Raw genomic sequence first — 18834 nt, forward strand, 5'->3', positions numbered from 1 at the left:
CATCTCTGGAAGTGTTTATGGCCAGTTTGGATGGAGCTCTGAGCAGCCTGATCTAGTGGAAAGTGTCTCCGTCCATAGCAGAGAAGTAGGAACTAAATTATCTTTAAAGTCCCTTCCAACCCAGGCCATTCTAAGATTCTGTGAAAGTAGTTTAGCACCTTAATGGATTAATATCTTAATTGCAGAAGAAAGATCACACATAAGCAGTTAGTGTGTTGCAATGGAGCTATAACTCAGGGACACAGCTGCACCTTCCTTTGGGGAAATCATGGTTCCCCTTCCCTGGGGCTTGGCTGCTGTCTCCATAGAGGCACCTGAAGTGCTTGAGATAATTTTCCATAAGGATGAAAAGGCTGCAAGCAGGCTGTTTAAAAGCACTGCTGAACATACCTCTCCACCTTGTTGCACTAATCCTATTCCATAGAGACTTCCACACAGAATATTTTTCTTAAGGCACTACTTAGGGTGAAGGTATTGTGCCAGAGGGTCATGCAAATACAGGGAGGTAGAAGTACCTTTCTTTTTTAAATATATCCCTGAGAACATGTTAATTTGTCATCTATACAATGTGACCATTTGGATCAGCTAGAAAGAAAAGAAAATCAATAATGAGAGTCATCTAGGGGAACAGGAAATATATCCCCCATAATTGTGTAAACTACAGGCTTCTGACACTCTGAGACTGAGGAGAAAATGTGGGGGTTTTTGTATTCTGCCAAAGGCTGAAGTCTGTGCTGAGACATGTGCTACTGCTTCTTGCTGAGTCGAGATATTTGGCAGAATGCCCAAAGAGAGAGTATGAGAGAATAAAAAGTCTTTGTGCCAAATGTTCTTTTGAGTGCCTGAAAGCTGGATTAGTCTTTTTTCTCTGTGAAATCATATAATTAGTAATCTCAAGCATCAGCCTGGTAATTTGCAAAATGTCTGCACACTTTAATATATCGTTTGCTTAACATGTTTGATAACAACCTCAGAGATACTGGGGCTTTTGACTTGTAGTATTTATAAACTGCACCTCACCCTGAGTGTTTTTCTACTGGTTCTACACAAACTTTCTCACGGATTGTGTCAGCTCGCAGCTGCTAGAGAAATGTGGGAAGCATCTCATCTGCAAAAAGCAAAGTGGCTCCATTTCTGTCCCATAAGGAAACACACAGCTTTTTCTGCTGTCATCATCCTCTCATCCACTCCAGTGCCTGGCAAATGAGGTGGCTGTGGTGGAGCAGCTTCTCTCTGGGCACCTGCGGTGGGAGTTGGGGTAAGACCCGGCAGGCAGGCTGCAGTCAGGGAGCCCAGCTTGAGGTGAGGACTGGCATAATGCACAGAAGCTTCTTCTACTCCTCTTCCAGTGAATGGACATATAAAGAGCTGGAAACACCCAACATGATTACTACTTGTGATCTTGTCTCTGAATGCTTTGTGGTTTTGTGAACCTAGAGCTTACCTGATTTCAAAATTAAAAAGTCGGGCATAGGGAGGGCAACACTCTAGGCTGAGTGGGATCATAGGGAGAAGAGGAAATTATCCTTCAAGCTACCTGAAAATCAGTTGTGTTTTGAGTTTCTGTTCCTTTGGCTAAAAGTATGGTATGAAGTAATAATTTGTAGCCATTGCCATACAAAGGCACTGACTTTTCTGAGAGAGAGGAGGTAAGCTTATTTGAGTAAGACTGGCTCATTCCTGCCAGAGGACAGATTGAATACAATTAGCCTCAGTAAGGCTGGGAGATGTCTGTGGGCTCTCCAGGTCCAAGAGATCCTACATGAAGTGCTTTTGTCTGTGAGAACAGCTGGGACTATGCCAGCTTGCTATTTCATTCCAGTAAGTCTTTTCCTCTCATAGTGGAGATAACTCAGAAGTCCATTTCAGTGCATAGATTTTGCTATAGGAATATCTGAGTCTAGATCGCGCAGATTCATTAGTGAGCTCTTCTCCGTGGAGTGCCTATAGTTAGTTATCCTAGTTTTTTTCCGAAAAGGAAAATGTCTTCCCATACAGATGGCTGTAAATGATGGCTGGCAGACAAACTGATGGATGAGATTTTTCCTTGGCACTGTTCTGAAGATTATGCTTGGCAATGTGACTGTGGCAAACCATTCATTAGTTCAGGTTTTAAAGGCTACCAGAGATGCTGTGTGCACGTTGTCATATGAACTCTGCTCATCATCCTTTACCCAAGTGGACTAACTGGGTTAATTGAGGGGTAGAGGACCTGGGTCAGCATCTGCAAAATAAACACTTATCAAGAATGACTCTTTATTTTAAAATGATCCTCTCAGGAGAGAAAACATCATGTTGAATCCAAGAAGCTTGGGAGGAGCTGCAGTTAGCAGTATTTTCTCTGTGTGTGTTGCCTACAAGTGGCACTGCAAAATATTCCAAGCAATCACCTATGGTTTCTTTAGCAATTCACCTGAGAATCTATTCCGAGATGCAAGAGACATCAGAGTAAAAGAGAAATGAAAATCAAGGCAGTACTTTTAAACTAAATTGATTCTCCACTGGTGTAAGTAGAATGTACTCTATCTGGAATTTTCAGTGCCCAAAGTGCCCAAAGTGAACAAGTAATTTTAATAACTGTAGCTGAGACACAAAGCATGGGAACATGAATACAGTAAATAAGACCTGTCAATAAGATGTGTTTGTAGGGTTTTCAGAAATAAGTGTATGGGAATGTATAATACATGCACTGATGAGTGTTGCCTCTCAGTTGCCTCTTCTCAAGGCTGAACAGGCCCAGCTCCTTCAGCTTTTCCTTGTAAGAGAGCTGCTCCAGTCCCTTAATCATCTTTGTATGATCCACTCCAGGAGCTCTTGCACTGAGGAGCCCAGAACTGGACCCAGCTCTCCAGATATGCCTCACTGGGGTGGAGTAGAGGGGCAGGATCACCTCCCTCGACCTGGCCACTAACCATAGGGTACCATTGGCCTTTTTGGCCACAAGGAAACACAGCTGGCTCCTGACATACTTGTATATATACAATGCATATAAGTATCTGAAGAGAGGTTGTCAAAAGGACAGAGCCCCACTGTGGTCCCTTCCAACCTCACCCATTCTATGATTCTGTGATAGTGTAGAATAGGTTAGCACAAAATTAGCATTTTTGTCCTGCTGTTACTGTAGTACAACCCCATGTGTCATCTGAAAATAAAGCAACATGAGTGCCTTTCCTGAGATGCACCACAACTGTGTCATGCCTCATTGTCACCACTGAGGACACAGGAATTACTGCTGTGTCTGTAATTGATTTTTCAGTTCACTGGCCAAACAAGGAAAAAAAAACAACAAACAGAAAAAAAAACCACCAAGTAAGTTTTTAAAAGAGAAACAAAGCTTTGTTTTTGATAATTTTCCCAATTAAAAAAAATAACATAAGTTTTTCAAATCAATTAAAAAAATGTACAAAATAAAAAAAAACACCCTTGTGGATACAATTCTCTTTGTTTTTATTTGATTTCATAATCTTAATTCACCATAGTTTTCATGTGTCTAGACTATATATCATCATTTACTCAATCACTGTAAGAGGTGCTGCATATTGAATCATCTGAATAAATATCTCAGTTGCAAATCCAGCTATCACCTTTATTGAAAAAAAAATAAATTACTCTGTCATTTACATTCTGATTGAAAAAGCACCCATCAAACCAAAAACATTGAGTTCAAAAGTCTTTGAATTTGATCTTTAAAGGTTTTTTCACTAAGGTTGCTGTTGATGTGTATCTACCAGCGCTGCTTTGGGAGTTAGACACCTTTTCCTGATGTCTGTGCTGCCAGTTCTCCCTTTGGCCCATGGAGCTGAAATAGAGTTGTGCTTTGTTTTGTCTTCACAAAAGAAAACTGGAGCTTGTGTTGCCAAAATCTTGGCTGCTTTTTTTTCCCAACTGCACTAATGACTAGTCAAATCAAAGATTTCATCCTTAACAAAAAGCTTCACATTGCTTGTGTCCTTACATCACAGAACTGCAGTAATATCAGAACCATTGCTGGTAGAGTGGAAGTAAACTGCATTCAAGTTTTTCCCTAACAGCTGTTATATGGATATTATAGAAAATATCAAAGTATGTTAAAACTAATTTAATGAAGAAATTGGATAGTGTATTTGTTTTCATATATCTTAGTCTGACATTTAAAGAGGAAGTTTAGATGGAAATCCTGACTTGGCTGTGGTTATGTAAGGTTTTGATTGCTTAGAAATGGCAGCTACTAACACTTATTAAAATATTGAAAAAAATGCAATAATATTGTGTGGGAGTGTGTGTTTTGTGTGTATGAGGGAGATTTTGCAAGTTCATTTGTATCCTTCCTCTCTACAGTGACACACTGAGACTGATATGACATACTGAAATTGCTGAAGTATAGCAGAAAAAGAACCTACACTTTTCCTTGTCAATCAGTATGAACAAAGCAAATAAACTATGTGAACAAGAAAGCCCTCTTTTTTCCCCCTGGTCATTTAAGGGTAGGACGGTGATGTAGAACTTGTTCTGGGAAAATGGGATAATATAACCACTAATTTTATTTATTTTCCCAATAGCACCCAATCACACATTTGTTTTAATATTGTGGTATACAATAGTGCCTAATCACTCAGGGAAATGAATGAAGTAATTTGGCAATGTCTGAAATACTGTCTGTTTTTCCTTACAGATGATTATTTAAAAGAGTAATTCCATTATAATCATTAATGTGGATATGATTTACATGAATAAAAAATGCTTATGTACCTATTTTAAAGACTGGATTGCTGTAGTATTTCATATGGGATATCTTTCTGATCCTAGCCTAGATGACAAAAAGTCTAAAGTGTATAATATATTAGATGCAATGTGGATTGAGACTCGTGGCTAAATGTAATTTCCATTCTTCTATTTATGGCTGATGCTTCTTTTTTCAACTATACCATAGACTCAAACGAACAAAGCTTTGCAGATTTTAAATAGTCTTTGTGACCTCAAAAACATTACCTGAAATAGAATAAAATAAGATTCATTTATTTCATGTAAGAGTACAGAGCTGCAGTTCTTTCAAGCTGATATAGGAACTGGTTTCTGCAGTAGTTAATCAGGTGGCTGCCAGCTCCCTCCTCTTCCCTTTGGCTGAAAATGCTTTTCACTGGTCTCTGCACCCAGTTGTAGGAGCTAAATTGATAGAGAACTAACCCTAAAAAACAGGAAATTTTTCTTCCAGTCCAAATCCCTGGCTTACACTATCAAATGACAGTGTTCATGCAACCAAGGGATGTCTTGCTGGACAAGGGATCTTTTGCTTCCAGTAGCTGTTAGTCATTAGATGGATTGAACTGTATCACCCAGCTGTGCCAGTGTCTTTGCAGAGAGCCTATAATAGAACCTTTTTGATATTTCTTCCTTGCTATTTATATGTGGCCAGTGCATTGATGGGGATCCTGAAGACAGAAACAGGCTGTGACTTTATTTTGTCTAGCTCTTGGCAACATGCTCTCTTCCTCTTTGTCAATGGCCAGTGTATGTGTTCATGCATGACCTGTGCAACTTTCAGGAAAGAAAAGATACAAATAACTGAGCAGAGGGGTGGCAGAATTGAACATCAATGTTTAAGTCTTGAGGCTAGGAAAAGGTGATCATGATGAATGATGGTATTGAGATTTTCTTGATTCAATGCAAGGTTTGCATACCTACACTAAATACCTTATATTCATATTTGTGAATTGAATTGCAAAATAATAATCTTGAATAGTAAATTCCATTCTTCCCTGGAGCAATCTTCCCACAAAAGTAGAAGAGTAAGGGTCATAATTTAGTGCCAGATACACTGTGCAAACGTGACTGAAATTTTATTCATGTGAAGGAAAGAAATGTAAACGAACAATGAAAGAACAAGATGAGTTTTATCTCAAATGAAGACTAGTAATTGTCTAGTTTTAGTTTTTTCCAGGAACACGAGACTGATCACTGAAGTTTCTGGTTATGATTTATGAGATAGGTATTGATGATTTTGCTACATGAAAAAAAGCTGTAAAAGAGGCAGGTTAATTACAGGATATGTTATTAATGGGTGAGATATAGTTATGCCTGTTTTCCAGCCTCTTATGATACAGTGTTAGATCTTCTGGAACATAATTTATATGTATATTATGTTTTGTATAATCATCAGGAAAACTTTTCAATCTGTACACAGAGAGATCTCTGATTCTCTTTATTCAGTACCTCTCCACAGTGATTGCAGGAAGGGCTACTTGCATTAGCAGCAAATGAAATACTGTTTGCAGTGGCTTTGAATAAAGAATTTCTGTAGGATTACAGAAATGACATTCGGTTCCTCAAACAATTTCTGCAAAGCAAGCAGCCTACTTTGAAGTCTGTGCTAAGAGGAAAAGAAACAAAGACAAAATGTGAATCTCCCAAAGTACTATCCTCCTTTTGTGGAATGATCTAGTGGCTTAATGAGGTAATTTGTTTTAGGTTGTAAGGAATCCTTTATCTACTGCATAGAAGCTTTAATTTCACACAAATGTGACAGATACTGTTCTTACTGCACTGGAACTTAATTATTTGATAGCTTAAGGACCTGAAATCCTTACATTTCCTCTCAAGGAATTTTCTTGGCAGTTTCTAGATGTCAAATAGAAACTAGATGATGGTTAGCCTAGATTTCTCAGTGTTTGAAATATCTTTGTGTGTTTTTCTAAGATGTTTTTGTTTTATACCCAGAAAATTTCAAAGCGTCTTTATTAAAGATTCCCCAAATACTATCTATAGTATGTGGTTATATTTTGTTCTCTTCCATTTTTCATATGTCTTTTCACCCTTTGAAATGCTTTTCTGTATTGTATGTGACTGTTTAATTTCATTGCACTCTTTTTCCATAAAATTTTTACAATGCCTGATTTTCTCCCCCTAAATACTATAGAGGAGGCTTTAAAAACTATTAAAAAAAAAATTATTATTTTTTATTTTTTACAATAGCTCTTTTAACTGGCTTTCATTCTTGATGGCTACAGGTGTACATTGTACTTTGTTTTCCCTTAGCGGTATCATGGCATTTCTGTAGACACAGTAAAGCAGTGTAAAGTTATATGATAAGAGAGTGAGAACAATGAATTTCAGGATCAGTGATATACAGAATACAAATTAAAACTAATATAGTGAAAAAGTAAGTGTTTTGAAGTTCTTACCTTCTTACCTTATCTTCTTAATCCTACCACTAAATTTACTTTCTTTTGTAGATTCAGCATCTAGGTTTTTTTATGTACCTTTCATAAAAAACAATTTATTGAATTTGTGTTAGGATGAGTGGGTATGAGGCATGTAATTGCCTATAAAAATTAAAGTTAATGTGAACCTGCAAAAGCAGGATGTGTTTGTTCTGCTATATATTATACATAACCAATATAACCTAGAATAATTTTTTTCCTATTCGCAAATAGAGAACTTTACAACTGTTTTATTAAGAAAAAAGTATTTATTTAAATTGTTTTATTGGCATGTATACAAGTGGAATTGTTTGGAAAAGAATTAAAAGTAATTTTTGGGGCAGCCCATGCTCATAGTTGTAAAAATGTTTGCTCAATGTCATTAAAGGTATAAAATAACAGAGATTGCAAAGTTCAGGCAGATAGTATGAATTGCTTTCCTCATCCTCTATTGAATTAAAAATTACAGTTAGAAAGTGAAGAAAATCAGTGTTTGTATATAAAAAGGTTTTTTTTTTCCTCCTAGATGTTTGATTTAAATGTAACATTTCCACATATCAAAATATGATGGATCATAGGTTAATTGCTTGCATTGTGTTTTATCATTTCAGCTGTAGCACAGCGTGATGTGGTGGAGTATAATCAAACCTGACATAGTACAATACATTGAGTGATGACAAAGACCACAGACCATTCACTGGAACCTGTTATGCTGAACAATGCATAATTCCCCAATGAAATGTCCAGCAGTTTATATTTTGTTGATGGAGACTCGAGTCTAATTGCTATCTGTGGCTTTTGCCTCTAGAAATTCATGGGGTCCATTGCCCACATCTAGTTTTGCTCCTTCCTCTGGCCTTTTAGGAGCTGACACTGTGAACTAACAACAGAGTGAATCCAGACATCAGTGTTGGGCTCCTGTTCTTAGGGCTTTCTCCTTGTAGAAGCTCTCGTTTGACATCAGGAATATTAAAGGTAGCTGAAGCATTCAGTACACATGCTTTGCATAAAGTACACAAAAAAGTTTAGTAGCAGCAGAACTAAAGGAGCAGACACATATTGCTTCACTTAATTAGTATTCCTGCCATACAAGGTTGTAGGTCAATATCAGCTAAAGTTCAGACTTTTTTCTCATTCTTCTGATGGTAATTAACTATCAGGAATATCAGGACACAGGAATATCTGGTCTTGTATAAGCAACTGCTGAAAGTTTTGTTAAAACTTTTCCCAAACTCCAGATCCTTTGGTAACAGGCTGCTGAACCGGAAAGGGTGTTTTGGTAACTCTCCTCTTACCAAATTGGTCTTCTCATTGGGCTCCAGCAGTATGATTCTGGTAATCAGAGCAGCATGAATAGGAGTGATAGGTACAGATATGGAATAATGAAGATTGTCCTTTTGCCTTCCTTGTTAGAAAAATTTGGTTCCCCATGTTCCCAAACTTTGCAGTGCCAGGTAGAAAAATTTAAAGTGTGTTTCCTTAGTAGATTTTATTTCTGGATTTCATTTGAGGGTTTTCCCTGTGTCCTGCTGGTTGCTCTCTGTCCTCCTGTAGGAAAGTTTTGGGATGCCATCTCAAAGTGTCTTCTGGGCATCAAGACTGGAGGCATGGATTCTGAAAACATATGCACGTATGGGTATTTTAGCATTGATATACATTCATTTCAAACTTTCTCTCATAGGGAAAAAGAAAAAAAAACATATTGGTAGTGACACACAGCTGTTTATGGGAAATTAATGTAGTTTCTAGGTTAGTTTATGTTTCTGCTTCCTGCTTCACTGGAACAGGCCCATACACAGCCTTGTCCAACTGTTCTTCTTTAGCCAGTGTTTTCTTTCTGAGATAATTATACCTCATTTGGAGAAGAGACCAACTCTTCATTCTAGTGTTAATATCATTGCAATTTTCATTTCATGTGTGGCAGATTGCCTTACAGAGCCAAGTTTAATGCATTTCTAATTAAAAAACCCAAATGAAACAATATGATGTTACTTCTCAAAGTTACCAAATCATTCATCTTCTTATTTTCACAGCTCACCATGTTAAAACTGGGACATGTGAAGTGGTGGCTCTTCACAGATGCTGCAATAAGAATAAGATAGAAGAAAGATCACAGACAGTGAAGTGTTCCTGCTTCCCTGGGCAGGTAGCAGGTACCACCCGGGCAGCTCCTTCTTGTGTTGATGGTGCGACTCCTTCTATTGCTTCCTTTCTTTGTGTTCCTAGGAGTTTTTGCTGGCTTAAGGTCATAAGGGCCACTTAAGGCCACTTCATTACAGTTAACTATTTAAAATAAGGGTAGGAAAGCTGCATTTTGGAGGGGGTGTCCAAGGTGAATGGGAAGAAGATGGAAAAAATCATTGTTTGCTATTAGTCTCTGGAAATGCTAAGCAAAGTTATTAGATGCCAATGAAAGAGGCCTCTTGAGCGGCTAAATTTGATCTAACTAAAAGAGGACTCTTGGAGTCGTATGAAATTCACTTAATTAAAAGTATTTATGCAAAACCTACATAAGCATATAATTTTCATGTGCCACAGTCTTAAATCTAATTTATATATTTATCTCACTGGAAAGAAACAAGCAAACAAACAGAACACAGTCTGTTTTTAAATCTTTTTAGACCTACACTATTATTTTTATTCACAGTGCAATTTTAGTGTCTTAACAATTCTGGTGTGGGCTCATCTGTTTTATTTGGGAATATACTAGCTGTTTTTTCACAGCTCTTTCTCTGAAAGAGTGTCAGGAATCACCCTTTACATGATCTCTTTAATGCTGATATGTTGTTGGCTGACAGAGAAGCTGTAAATATATCATCATTGAGGAATAAATTTAATCAAGTTATGCTAGGCTATATTATAGACCAAGCAAAAGAGGAGATGCTACTTAAAACTTTGAAATCTGGCTGAGCAAGATAAAAATGAAGTTGGAAAGAAATGCTGTGAAGAGATTGACTGAAGCACATAGCACCTTTTACAAATTGGAAACCTAATTTCCTGTGGAGGTTCTGAGGTGGCTGAAAAGCACAGACTAGCTATCTAGTCAACATATTTCTCATATTTTCCTGGAAAATAAAAGAAATGCTGTAACGTAATGGCATCCTAAAGTGTCCATTTCAACAAAATACAAATACATTTGTTTTCTTCTCTTACAGCTTCAATAGTGGAGCAGAAATGGTGGTGCCACATGCAACCATGTCTTGAAGGGGAGGAATGTAAAGTTCTTCCAGATCGTAAGGGATGGAGCTGTTCCTCTGGGAATAAAGTGAAAACAACTAGGGTAGGTATGATACCAACCTGACATGTTACCAACAAGTTAAAAAAAAAAAAAAAGTGCACAGGAAATTGGGTGCACAAAGAAGACGTAAGCTGAGAAGACTAAAGAAGCATGGGAAGAGAGTTGTACTGGGATTGGACTTCCTGGTCCCTCACACTTTTCTCAGCATACTTTACAATTGTTTGAACATAATAAGCTGTGTGCCAGACCTTCTCAGGTAAGCACTGGGGATAGTAGAGTTGATACCTTCAACTAACAGCAATGATCAAATGCATGATAATCTAATATGTATTTCTCCCTGAAATCAGTTGCACTAAGTCTGTATAATTTGCTAAGCTCTTCACTCAGAGGACAGCAAACAAGCATTTTTGTCAATTACATGGAATGACCATGTTTCTACATAGAAACCGCAGAGTATGGTAAGCATTTGATGTATGTCATTACAGTATGATCTGGTTCTTTCTATACTGGATAACTGTGATTTACTAAAAAAATTTGACAGAGCTTCAGGGAGTTCCTTTCCTTCATTTGATGCTTTTCATATTATTGCTTCAAATTTATATTAACAGAAATATATTTAAAGGTCATCATATACAATGCCTGACAACAGAGGCACATCAACAACAAATGCTGTCATCTTTGCATTTTGGTGGCTAAGAGAAACAGAAGAAAAACAAATTCTTCAGATAAGCATTAAACACACAAACTTCCTAAAACTATGACATTGTATCTTGTCAGGGTCAACAAAATTCATCAACATACAAAAGATGAAAATGTACTCTGAAGACACATATGCATGTGTTGAAACACACTCCCCCCTGCACCCCAGCACATGTACTCATGACTGATTTTTCTTTTATGTATTTAATAGTTTGTAGTGTCAGGCCATAATATGCTAGACTGGTTATACAGGTGTTTGAGCATCTATGTAATTTTAGTGAAATATTCCTTACATAGGCAGTAAATTTCTGGTACACATTAGTCGTGGTCAAATGTAGCATGCACTGATTAAATTATATTCCTGCTCTCCACAGAGAGCTCTATATGTCTCAGTTTCTGTATTTATAAGTCTCCAAAACATTTTGACATTCTTTGAAGGAAGGATGCTTCCTAAATGTTTGTTTTAAAGTTGCCTCACTGAATCCACTTTCAGATGTGTTTCTTCTGAAGACAGCCCTGCTGGAATGCTGCTCACACTGAACTTTGTAAATGCCAATGCAAATACAATTATATGCATGTAAAATGTATGTGCATATATAATATAATCAAAAGGAATCAGATAGATATTTAATAATAATAATAGAACCAGAACCAGAACTAGAACTAGAACAAGAATTGTGTGTGTTTTGAAATTTTTCCTGGTTACTACTGCGTGACACAATTAGTGTTACAGAATACTTGCCACTTTATGTGTATTAAGAGGGTTTAACAAATGGTAAGTAAAAATGTGGGCCTGGATTATACTTCTGTAGGAAAAGAAGAGGTCACAAAAAGGGAAAAATCAATTATGATTGCTTTGATGAGATTTCTTCTTAAAAGTTTGTCAGAATATGGGTTTATCTGCTTTGGTTGGAGTTAGGAAGTTTTTTTTGCTGTTTTGCTAAAGAAGCCTAAGGCTCTTGTCCTCAGAGCTAATGCCTTTGTTGTTAGACTTTTAGGCCTGTCTCTTTGCAGCAGCTGGAATTTTCTTTTTCTCCATGGTGGGGGCAATTCTCAGGATTCATTTCATACCTCTTCAGTAATGATGCTTTGGAAAAGCCAGTTCTTTTCTCGACTTTTTTAGCTGTTTATTTGCTGCCATAAACACTGATTCAGTACAATAGCTACCATAACCTGCTTACAGACCTAGCACCACTGAAAGGAAAATACTAGTCACCTTCAGTCCCCTCTATTTTTTTGCCTTCTAGTTTGTCCAGATATTGTATGTTTTCCTCCTTTTTCCTTCATTTCCCAGAGCTGAAAAGCTATTCTGAGGCAATAGCAAACTTCAATTCAAATTTCTGACTGCAAATTGACCTAAGCCACTGCAAACAGTTCAGTGACAGGTGAATGAAGGTCTCTGTCTTTCACATACGGCAACCTGTGATTTTAAGAGACATGATTCTGATGGCCATTAAAATATATATTGCTACTGGAAATATGGGTGGTTCTTCCTGTTAACAGAGTAGCATATTATCAAAGAGCAAGTACTTTTCCCTAATATGTAGTCACTACCATATTTTTGCAACTCCTCTTTCTGCTCCCCAAGGTCTATATAAATAAAAGGAAAAATTCTAAACTGCTCTTTTTTTAAAAAAAAAATACCCCCCCTCTTTTTTTTTTGAGAGTAATAAAAATAACTATACAGAAAGCCAGTTATGATTAAGAAAGTTATGAATAATAAGTTTCCAATTGTCAAATGAAATAACCTATATGTGATTATCATGTATAATGGAAAACCATAAGGAAACAAAGGGAACTGAATAACTTGGGTGATTAAGTAGTTACAGAAAAACTTTCACAAGGCTTTCCTGAAAGAGAAAAAAAAGTTTATCTTCACCTCCAAACATTTTCTGTAAGTTTGCCTTCTTCATGTGCCAAAATCCTAACCCAATTACCCGCTGAGGTACTGTCATCTACAGGAAACCAAGTTCAAAAGTAGCAGCTACTTTTCCACATCTTGAGCTGTTAATAGTTAATCTTTATGTTAGAAAAAAAAAAACAGTGGAGGAAGGAGATATTTTTATTTGTCCACCTCTGTTTGCATATTTAATCTCACTATTGTAAAAAATTGTGATACTGACTTCCTAATAGTTATGGAATTAGTCACTAAGCAAAAAAAAAGCCAGATGAAAAATGGCAGAAAACTAATTGATTTTTTAAAATGTGGCATACTTGAGGTTTTGTATTTTGTTCAGTTATATAGATCTAATAAGGTCATACATGAATAATGAATTAGAAGTACTCAGAATTTAAATGTTAAGAAATCTAATTTTGAAATTATTTACCTTTAGAATACAAAAACCAGGTATTATTTTCCTAATTTGTTTGCATATTAGTGGGAATAGGGTGATATGAAGAATTAAGCATAGAAAGAATATAGTGAATAAATATAGGGGAAAAATAGAATATAGGGAATATAGGGAAAAAAATGTGTCTAAATAAGATGAATACTGATCATGCTGATTTAGAATTGACTGTTTTGGTTCTGTGTAGCCTGCAGGAGAGGAAGGGGGAAAAAGGCAATGACAACTTAGGTAAATCAGTAAATTTTTTCACTTCATATAAAAAATATGGGCTTGTGTTCCTGGGCATACCACAACAAAAGAGGATGTTCATGAATATATTAGGAGAATTATGAGATGATTATGAGCATGGCTGAGGTTTTACAAGGCACACTTGGGCATTTTCTTTCAGGCTGAGAAACTGTTGTGAAAGGAAACAATTGCATTTTTTTTCCCACAAGGCTAGCCTCTATTTTTGATACATAAACACAAAAATTTTGTCTTGTTGCCCTCCTTAAATGATGAGAAAAGTGTTTCAAAAAACTGGAAAATTCAATTTTTTTAAAAATTTGAAATACTCTTTCTTCTACAGTCTCTTTCTAATATAATTATTCTAGTTCCAGAAGTTCTGTTTCTTGTTTTCTTTCTTTTTTATGTTTCCTTTTTCTTCTTGCAATACAGGAAAGAGCCTGTATTAAAAAAAAAAAAAGTAATTTTCCCATCAGTTGAAAAATATATCATTATTATATATAAAACGGAGAATGAAATCTTAAAAATTCTCTGAGTTTATATCAAAGAGATGAGCCCTTTACGAAGACTGAAAACTAATGTTTTGCAGATAACAGCTGAAGAGAAAGAATTAAATATTTCTCTTTGTTAGGGGGTATATTGCACATCAGAGGTCTCTCTCTGGATAAGGCTTTTCCCTGGGCAGCTCTAGATGCTGGGCTTTACTTGTATTTTTAAGAACAGTACAATACACATATATACATACAGGACAATACAATATACATACAGTAGTAATCTGTATGGAAGTGCATGTTGCAGCTCCTCCTGGGGTTCCAGTTCTCCAGGCACCCAGCCTGGGATCATCTTGGAACATATCATGGCTCCTGGGCAGCTCATAAACCTGTGTGTCTTTCCTGCAGAAATTAGGGAAAAAGATCAAGGTAAAGTGGTGTAGCCTGGGTCTCATCTCGAGATTCTGGAGGTGGAACATGACTGAAGAAGTGTGTACTTGCTCCAGGCAATGGGAGAGTGTTCCCAGGCTGATATTTTATGAACATGTAGCGAAATCTGCATTGGTATTTTTCATGAGAAAATGTGTAGAATGAAATAGGCTATTTCAGTTGAATGGGACATACAATGATCATCTCATCTGGCAACCTGACCAATTCAGGGCAGACCTAATTAAAACATGTAAATAAAGACAGTGTCTAAATGTCTTCTAAAATCTGATAAGCTTAGAGACCTCTCCAGGAAGTTTGTTCCAATGTTTGACTGTTGTCTTGGTAAAGAAAAGCTTCTTAGTGTTCAGTCTAAACCTTCCCTGGTGCAGCTTTGAACCATTACCCAGTAATTAAATGGTACCTTTTCCTCAGGCTTTTAGTTTGATTTGGTAGAACTGCCTGTGGAATGAGGCATAGTTTAACACTAAATTGTGGTTAAATTATGTGGGGTAGAATTTACTGGACTTTGCTTGGGTTAGGACTCTCTAGAGTGCGATAACTAGCCGAAGCTGGAGACTGTCATTTTAGTTTCAGATAGAATTTTTCAGTTCCAGGGGGCAATTGATTTTGTTCTAAGATAAGTCAGATGAATTGTCTTCTGGAGGTTCTTATGTTTCTCAAAGAATCTAGAGGAAAACTACCATGACTAACTTAGCCCCTAATGTTTAGATACTTAATGTTAAATAGGAAGCAGGTGTCTTAGATAATTTAGTCCCTTTGATGTGGTCTTCAGCAGGAAGATGACCATAAAAGCCCATTCATTCCATGTCAGTTTGGGAAGCTTTGGACTTTGACCACTATCAAATGTGATATAATAAGAGTTTAAGAAATGCTCATATTCTGAAGATGCACAGCTATGAGCTAAATCAATGACTCATACTATGATGAGCAACATGTCCACTATCTGCTACTCACTAAAAATTTGCAACAGTGCATGTTCTTTTAGAATTGTTGGTGTAATACTAATACTAATAATATAGATTAACAACAACAAAAAAATCAGATACATAGCAGATATTGATTGTTAACCCCTGAAAATCTCTAGAAAATGAAAATGAGTAATGTTTTCCTAAAAACAAGGGAAAGAAGTATTTTCAGCCAGGTTATAAAGGGCCATAATTTGGAAATGAGCATTCAGCTTCTGGAATAGCTGAGCACTTACACTTTTAAATGGGCTGAAGGAACCGCAGTTGTTTCTCTGAAAACTGGCTAATATGTTTTACCATGTGGAGGAAAGCACACTGCAGAACAGAAAGAAATCAATACCTAGTATATTACTATGTAACTATATGCCAAACCAATATCAGAAATAGAGTAGTGCAATAAAATAAAATAAATATTACAAGAGCAGAGAGAAATAAAACAGAAATATTACAGGGCCAAAAATAAATCTATAGTGAGTATATTTATCTACATTTCAAATCCAAATCTGAATTCCAAATCAATACCAGAGATACATGAATAATGTGAAAAGAACTGAAATATTGCCAGGATGGTGAGAAATCCATCCTGGGAGTGTCTATACCTTCAAAAACAATATAGGAGAGAGCCTGAACTCAGTTACTTGTAATATCCCAGTTTATCTAATTTTATGTTATGGCTTCCAGAATTTAAAGGAAACTCAAAATTGAATAAGATATTTTTCCTTTTGGAAAAAGAGGAAGTGTACTGTCCAAACACACTAACTGGCTTCATTCTGTTCTTCTTTGAAGACAAACTGTGTTCAGTATGTGCATCCCACTCCCTCAATCAATGCAGTTTTGTTGCTGTCTATAAATACTGCTTACACTTTTACCCTATCTCTTCTTTTTCACTTGCAAATGCTTGGTTGTTTCTGAATTAATTACAGCTGGTGAAAGGAGAGACAGTAATGTTATTTATGTTTTAATTTATAAAATATGCTGTTCATAACCCTTTCAGCATAAGGAATGGAAGGATCTCTGTTGGGTACCTTTACATTTCGGTGGGCTACTCAGATTCCCAGTGTCAAGAGGCAGCATAAATTGGTGACTCAAATACTACCAGTGCTGTCATAACCATAGCTTGAGTAAGACAACATAATACAAGAGAGCTAAAATGTGTCCCTGGATATGAAAGGAGAATGGCATTTTTCTTTTAACTGAGCCTTACCGTGTGTTAGCAATGCAGCAATGTTAGTTGTTGGTCTGTACTTCACACAAGCAACAGATCCATAGGCTCTTTAAGTGTTACTGTTTTTTCTGCCAAAGTTAAATATGTGGTTGGTAGCATCTTCCCTCTTGTCTTCGTTCCTCTTCTTCTTCTAGGCTTTTCAGAAACAGCAGGAGTAATGAAATGGAATTAGAGAAAGCAGAAATTAATCATCTAAATATTATGTACAAGTTATTCCAGGATGTTTCTGATAGGCACAATGTATGGTAGTTGTGGTCAATGAGTGGTAAGAAAGCAGTGTATTTCTCACATGACATTGTACATATACATGACATTTTACAGTGTAAAACTGCTACTAACTTACATGACATAAAAAAATTTGCCTTTTGTTTTGAGCACTGAGAAATTTGAAATAATGGTAGGATGGATCAGTGATCTGCCATGTGTCAGGTACAGGAAGTCCTTTTCTTAATATTACGCAAGGGGGTATATAATTGAAGAAACCACCTTTCTGTAAAACTACTTTGTTCCTCTGCCTCACTTCAGAGCCTCTGTATAGACTCCTCAGCTCCTACTTTAATTTCAAATGAAGATTTATGGGAATAATGTACATATATACAGTGACCAGCAATACCTGGTGGTTCATAAAAATGATGTGATTACAATATAAGTGAGCACACAGACTGTAGCAAAATACTGCCCATGGAAAAGAGTGATTGCACTTGTGACAGCCTCTTTGTTGCTATGGTATCTCTTTCCATGCCTTTGGCTAATCTGTCACTAGGAGAAATTTGCAGCTGTCTCAGCATGTTTCTCATTGCTAACTCAGAGACCACTGTATCTAATCTGTCATTAAAATAGCAGTAAATGGTATACACACATTTTCTAAGAATAAATACAATTTTTAAGGGACAAATAAGCTGGTAATGGAAATATGATATTTTCTAGGATCAAGCTGGACTTTTGTATTAATCAGTAATTATTATTTTGATCTAGCACCACAGTTCTGTCATTCTGAAGCTTTGTATTTTTTTGTAGGGCACCTAAACACTAATCTTTTGGGACACTTGGACATTTTGATGGAAATAGTTAGCATGCCAACCAACACATGTTAAAAAGAATCATCAGTATTCAGGGATATACAATTTAGTGATTTTCCTAAAAATAGCCTTTATATAGCAAATTTGCTTGATTAATGTGAAGTTGTGTGCCTAGTTCTATCCTATGTATAGATGGGATGGGCATGCCTCCATTTGGCAGGAGTCTAGGCCCACAGCTTGATGATGGTTCCTTTGTGGTCTCAGAAATCTAGACGTGTCGTGGTGCTTTCCCCAAGAGCAAATGTACTCTAAAATATCTACAAAAGACTAGTTATGGAATAATGGATTAAAGGAAGAAGTACTGTGGTGTGAAATGCTATAGCAAAGTCATAGACTGAAAGGTCAGTAAAACTTTTTGGGCAGATGAGGATAATCCAAGCATTCAAATCCCAAGACATTCTCAAAATGTCAAATTTCAAAATTTTCAAAAGTTTCAGATTTTGTTTAGTTCTGTTCTGACTTTGAGACCTATGGTTACTGAAATGAAGAATCAAAGTGAGTAGTATCAAAAAGAGAGAATGAGTTAAAGGCAATATTCACAGGTACAGGTCTTTTGAAAAGAGGGAACCTGATTATACATTACCTTGCTGTGTCTCCCTGTGAAGACACCGAGTCTGGTCTCAAGCTATTCAGGAGGCGCAATATGATTTTTTTGGTTTTTTTTGTGAATAGACACACTGTAAAAATAATGAGAAATGAAATCTTTTGCAGTCTCTTCATCACACTCACAGCATAGCTGCACTACATCTGCACTACATATGCTGTAGTTTATGCATTTTTATCAGGGAATAGTTTTTTCAAAGGTAAGACTGCAGCTAGGATACATTGTAAAGCACCATTTTAGCTTCTCCAGAACCTGAACCTTGACAGAATTATGATGCAATCAAAGGAAACTATTTCTGCAATATTTAAAGAGAAATGCAAATATATATTAGTTGT

General features: G+C 36.5%; 1 protein-coding gene across 2 annotated transcripts in view; it reads left to right on the top strand.

Annotated features, from left to right (window-relative positions):
• LOC131592490 (chemokine-like protein TAFA-2) overlaps nt 1–18834 on the top strand; it is a 180669-nt gene that overhangs the window by 149912 nt on the left and 11923 nt on the right. For both annotated transcript variants that reach the window (XM_058864034.1, XM_058864033.1), the window contains exons 3-4: nt 9209–9361; nt 10331–10455. In XM_058864034.1, coding sequence (XP_058720017.1) covers nt 9209–9361; nt 10331–10455 — 278 coding nt within the window. The remainder of the gene's footprint in view (nt 1–9208; nt 9362–10330; nt 10456–18834) is intronic.

Source organism: Poecile atricapillus, chromosome W (assembly GCF_030490865.1).
Source record: "Poecile atricapillus isolate bPoeAtr1 chromosome W, bPoeAtr1.hap1, whole genome shotgun sequence".
Lineage (NCBI taxonomy): Eukaryota > Metazoa > Chordata > Aves > Passeriformes > Paridae > Poecile > Poecile atricapillus.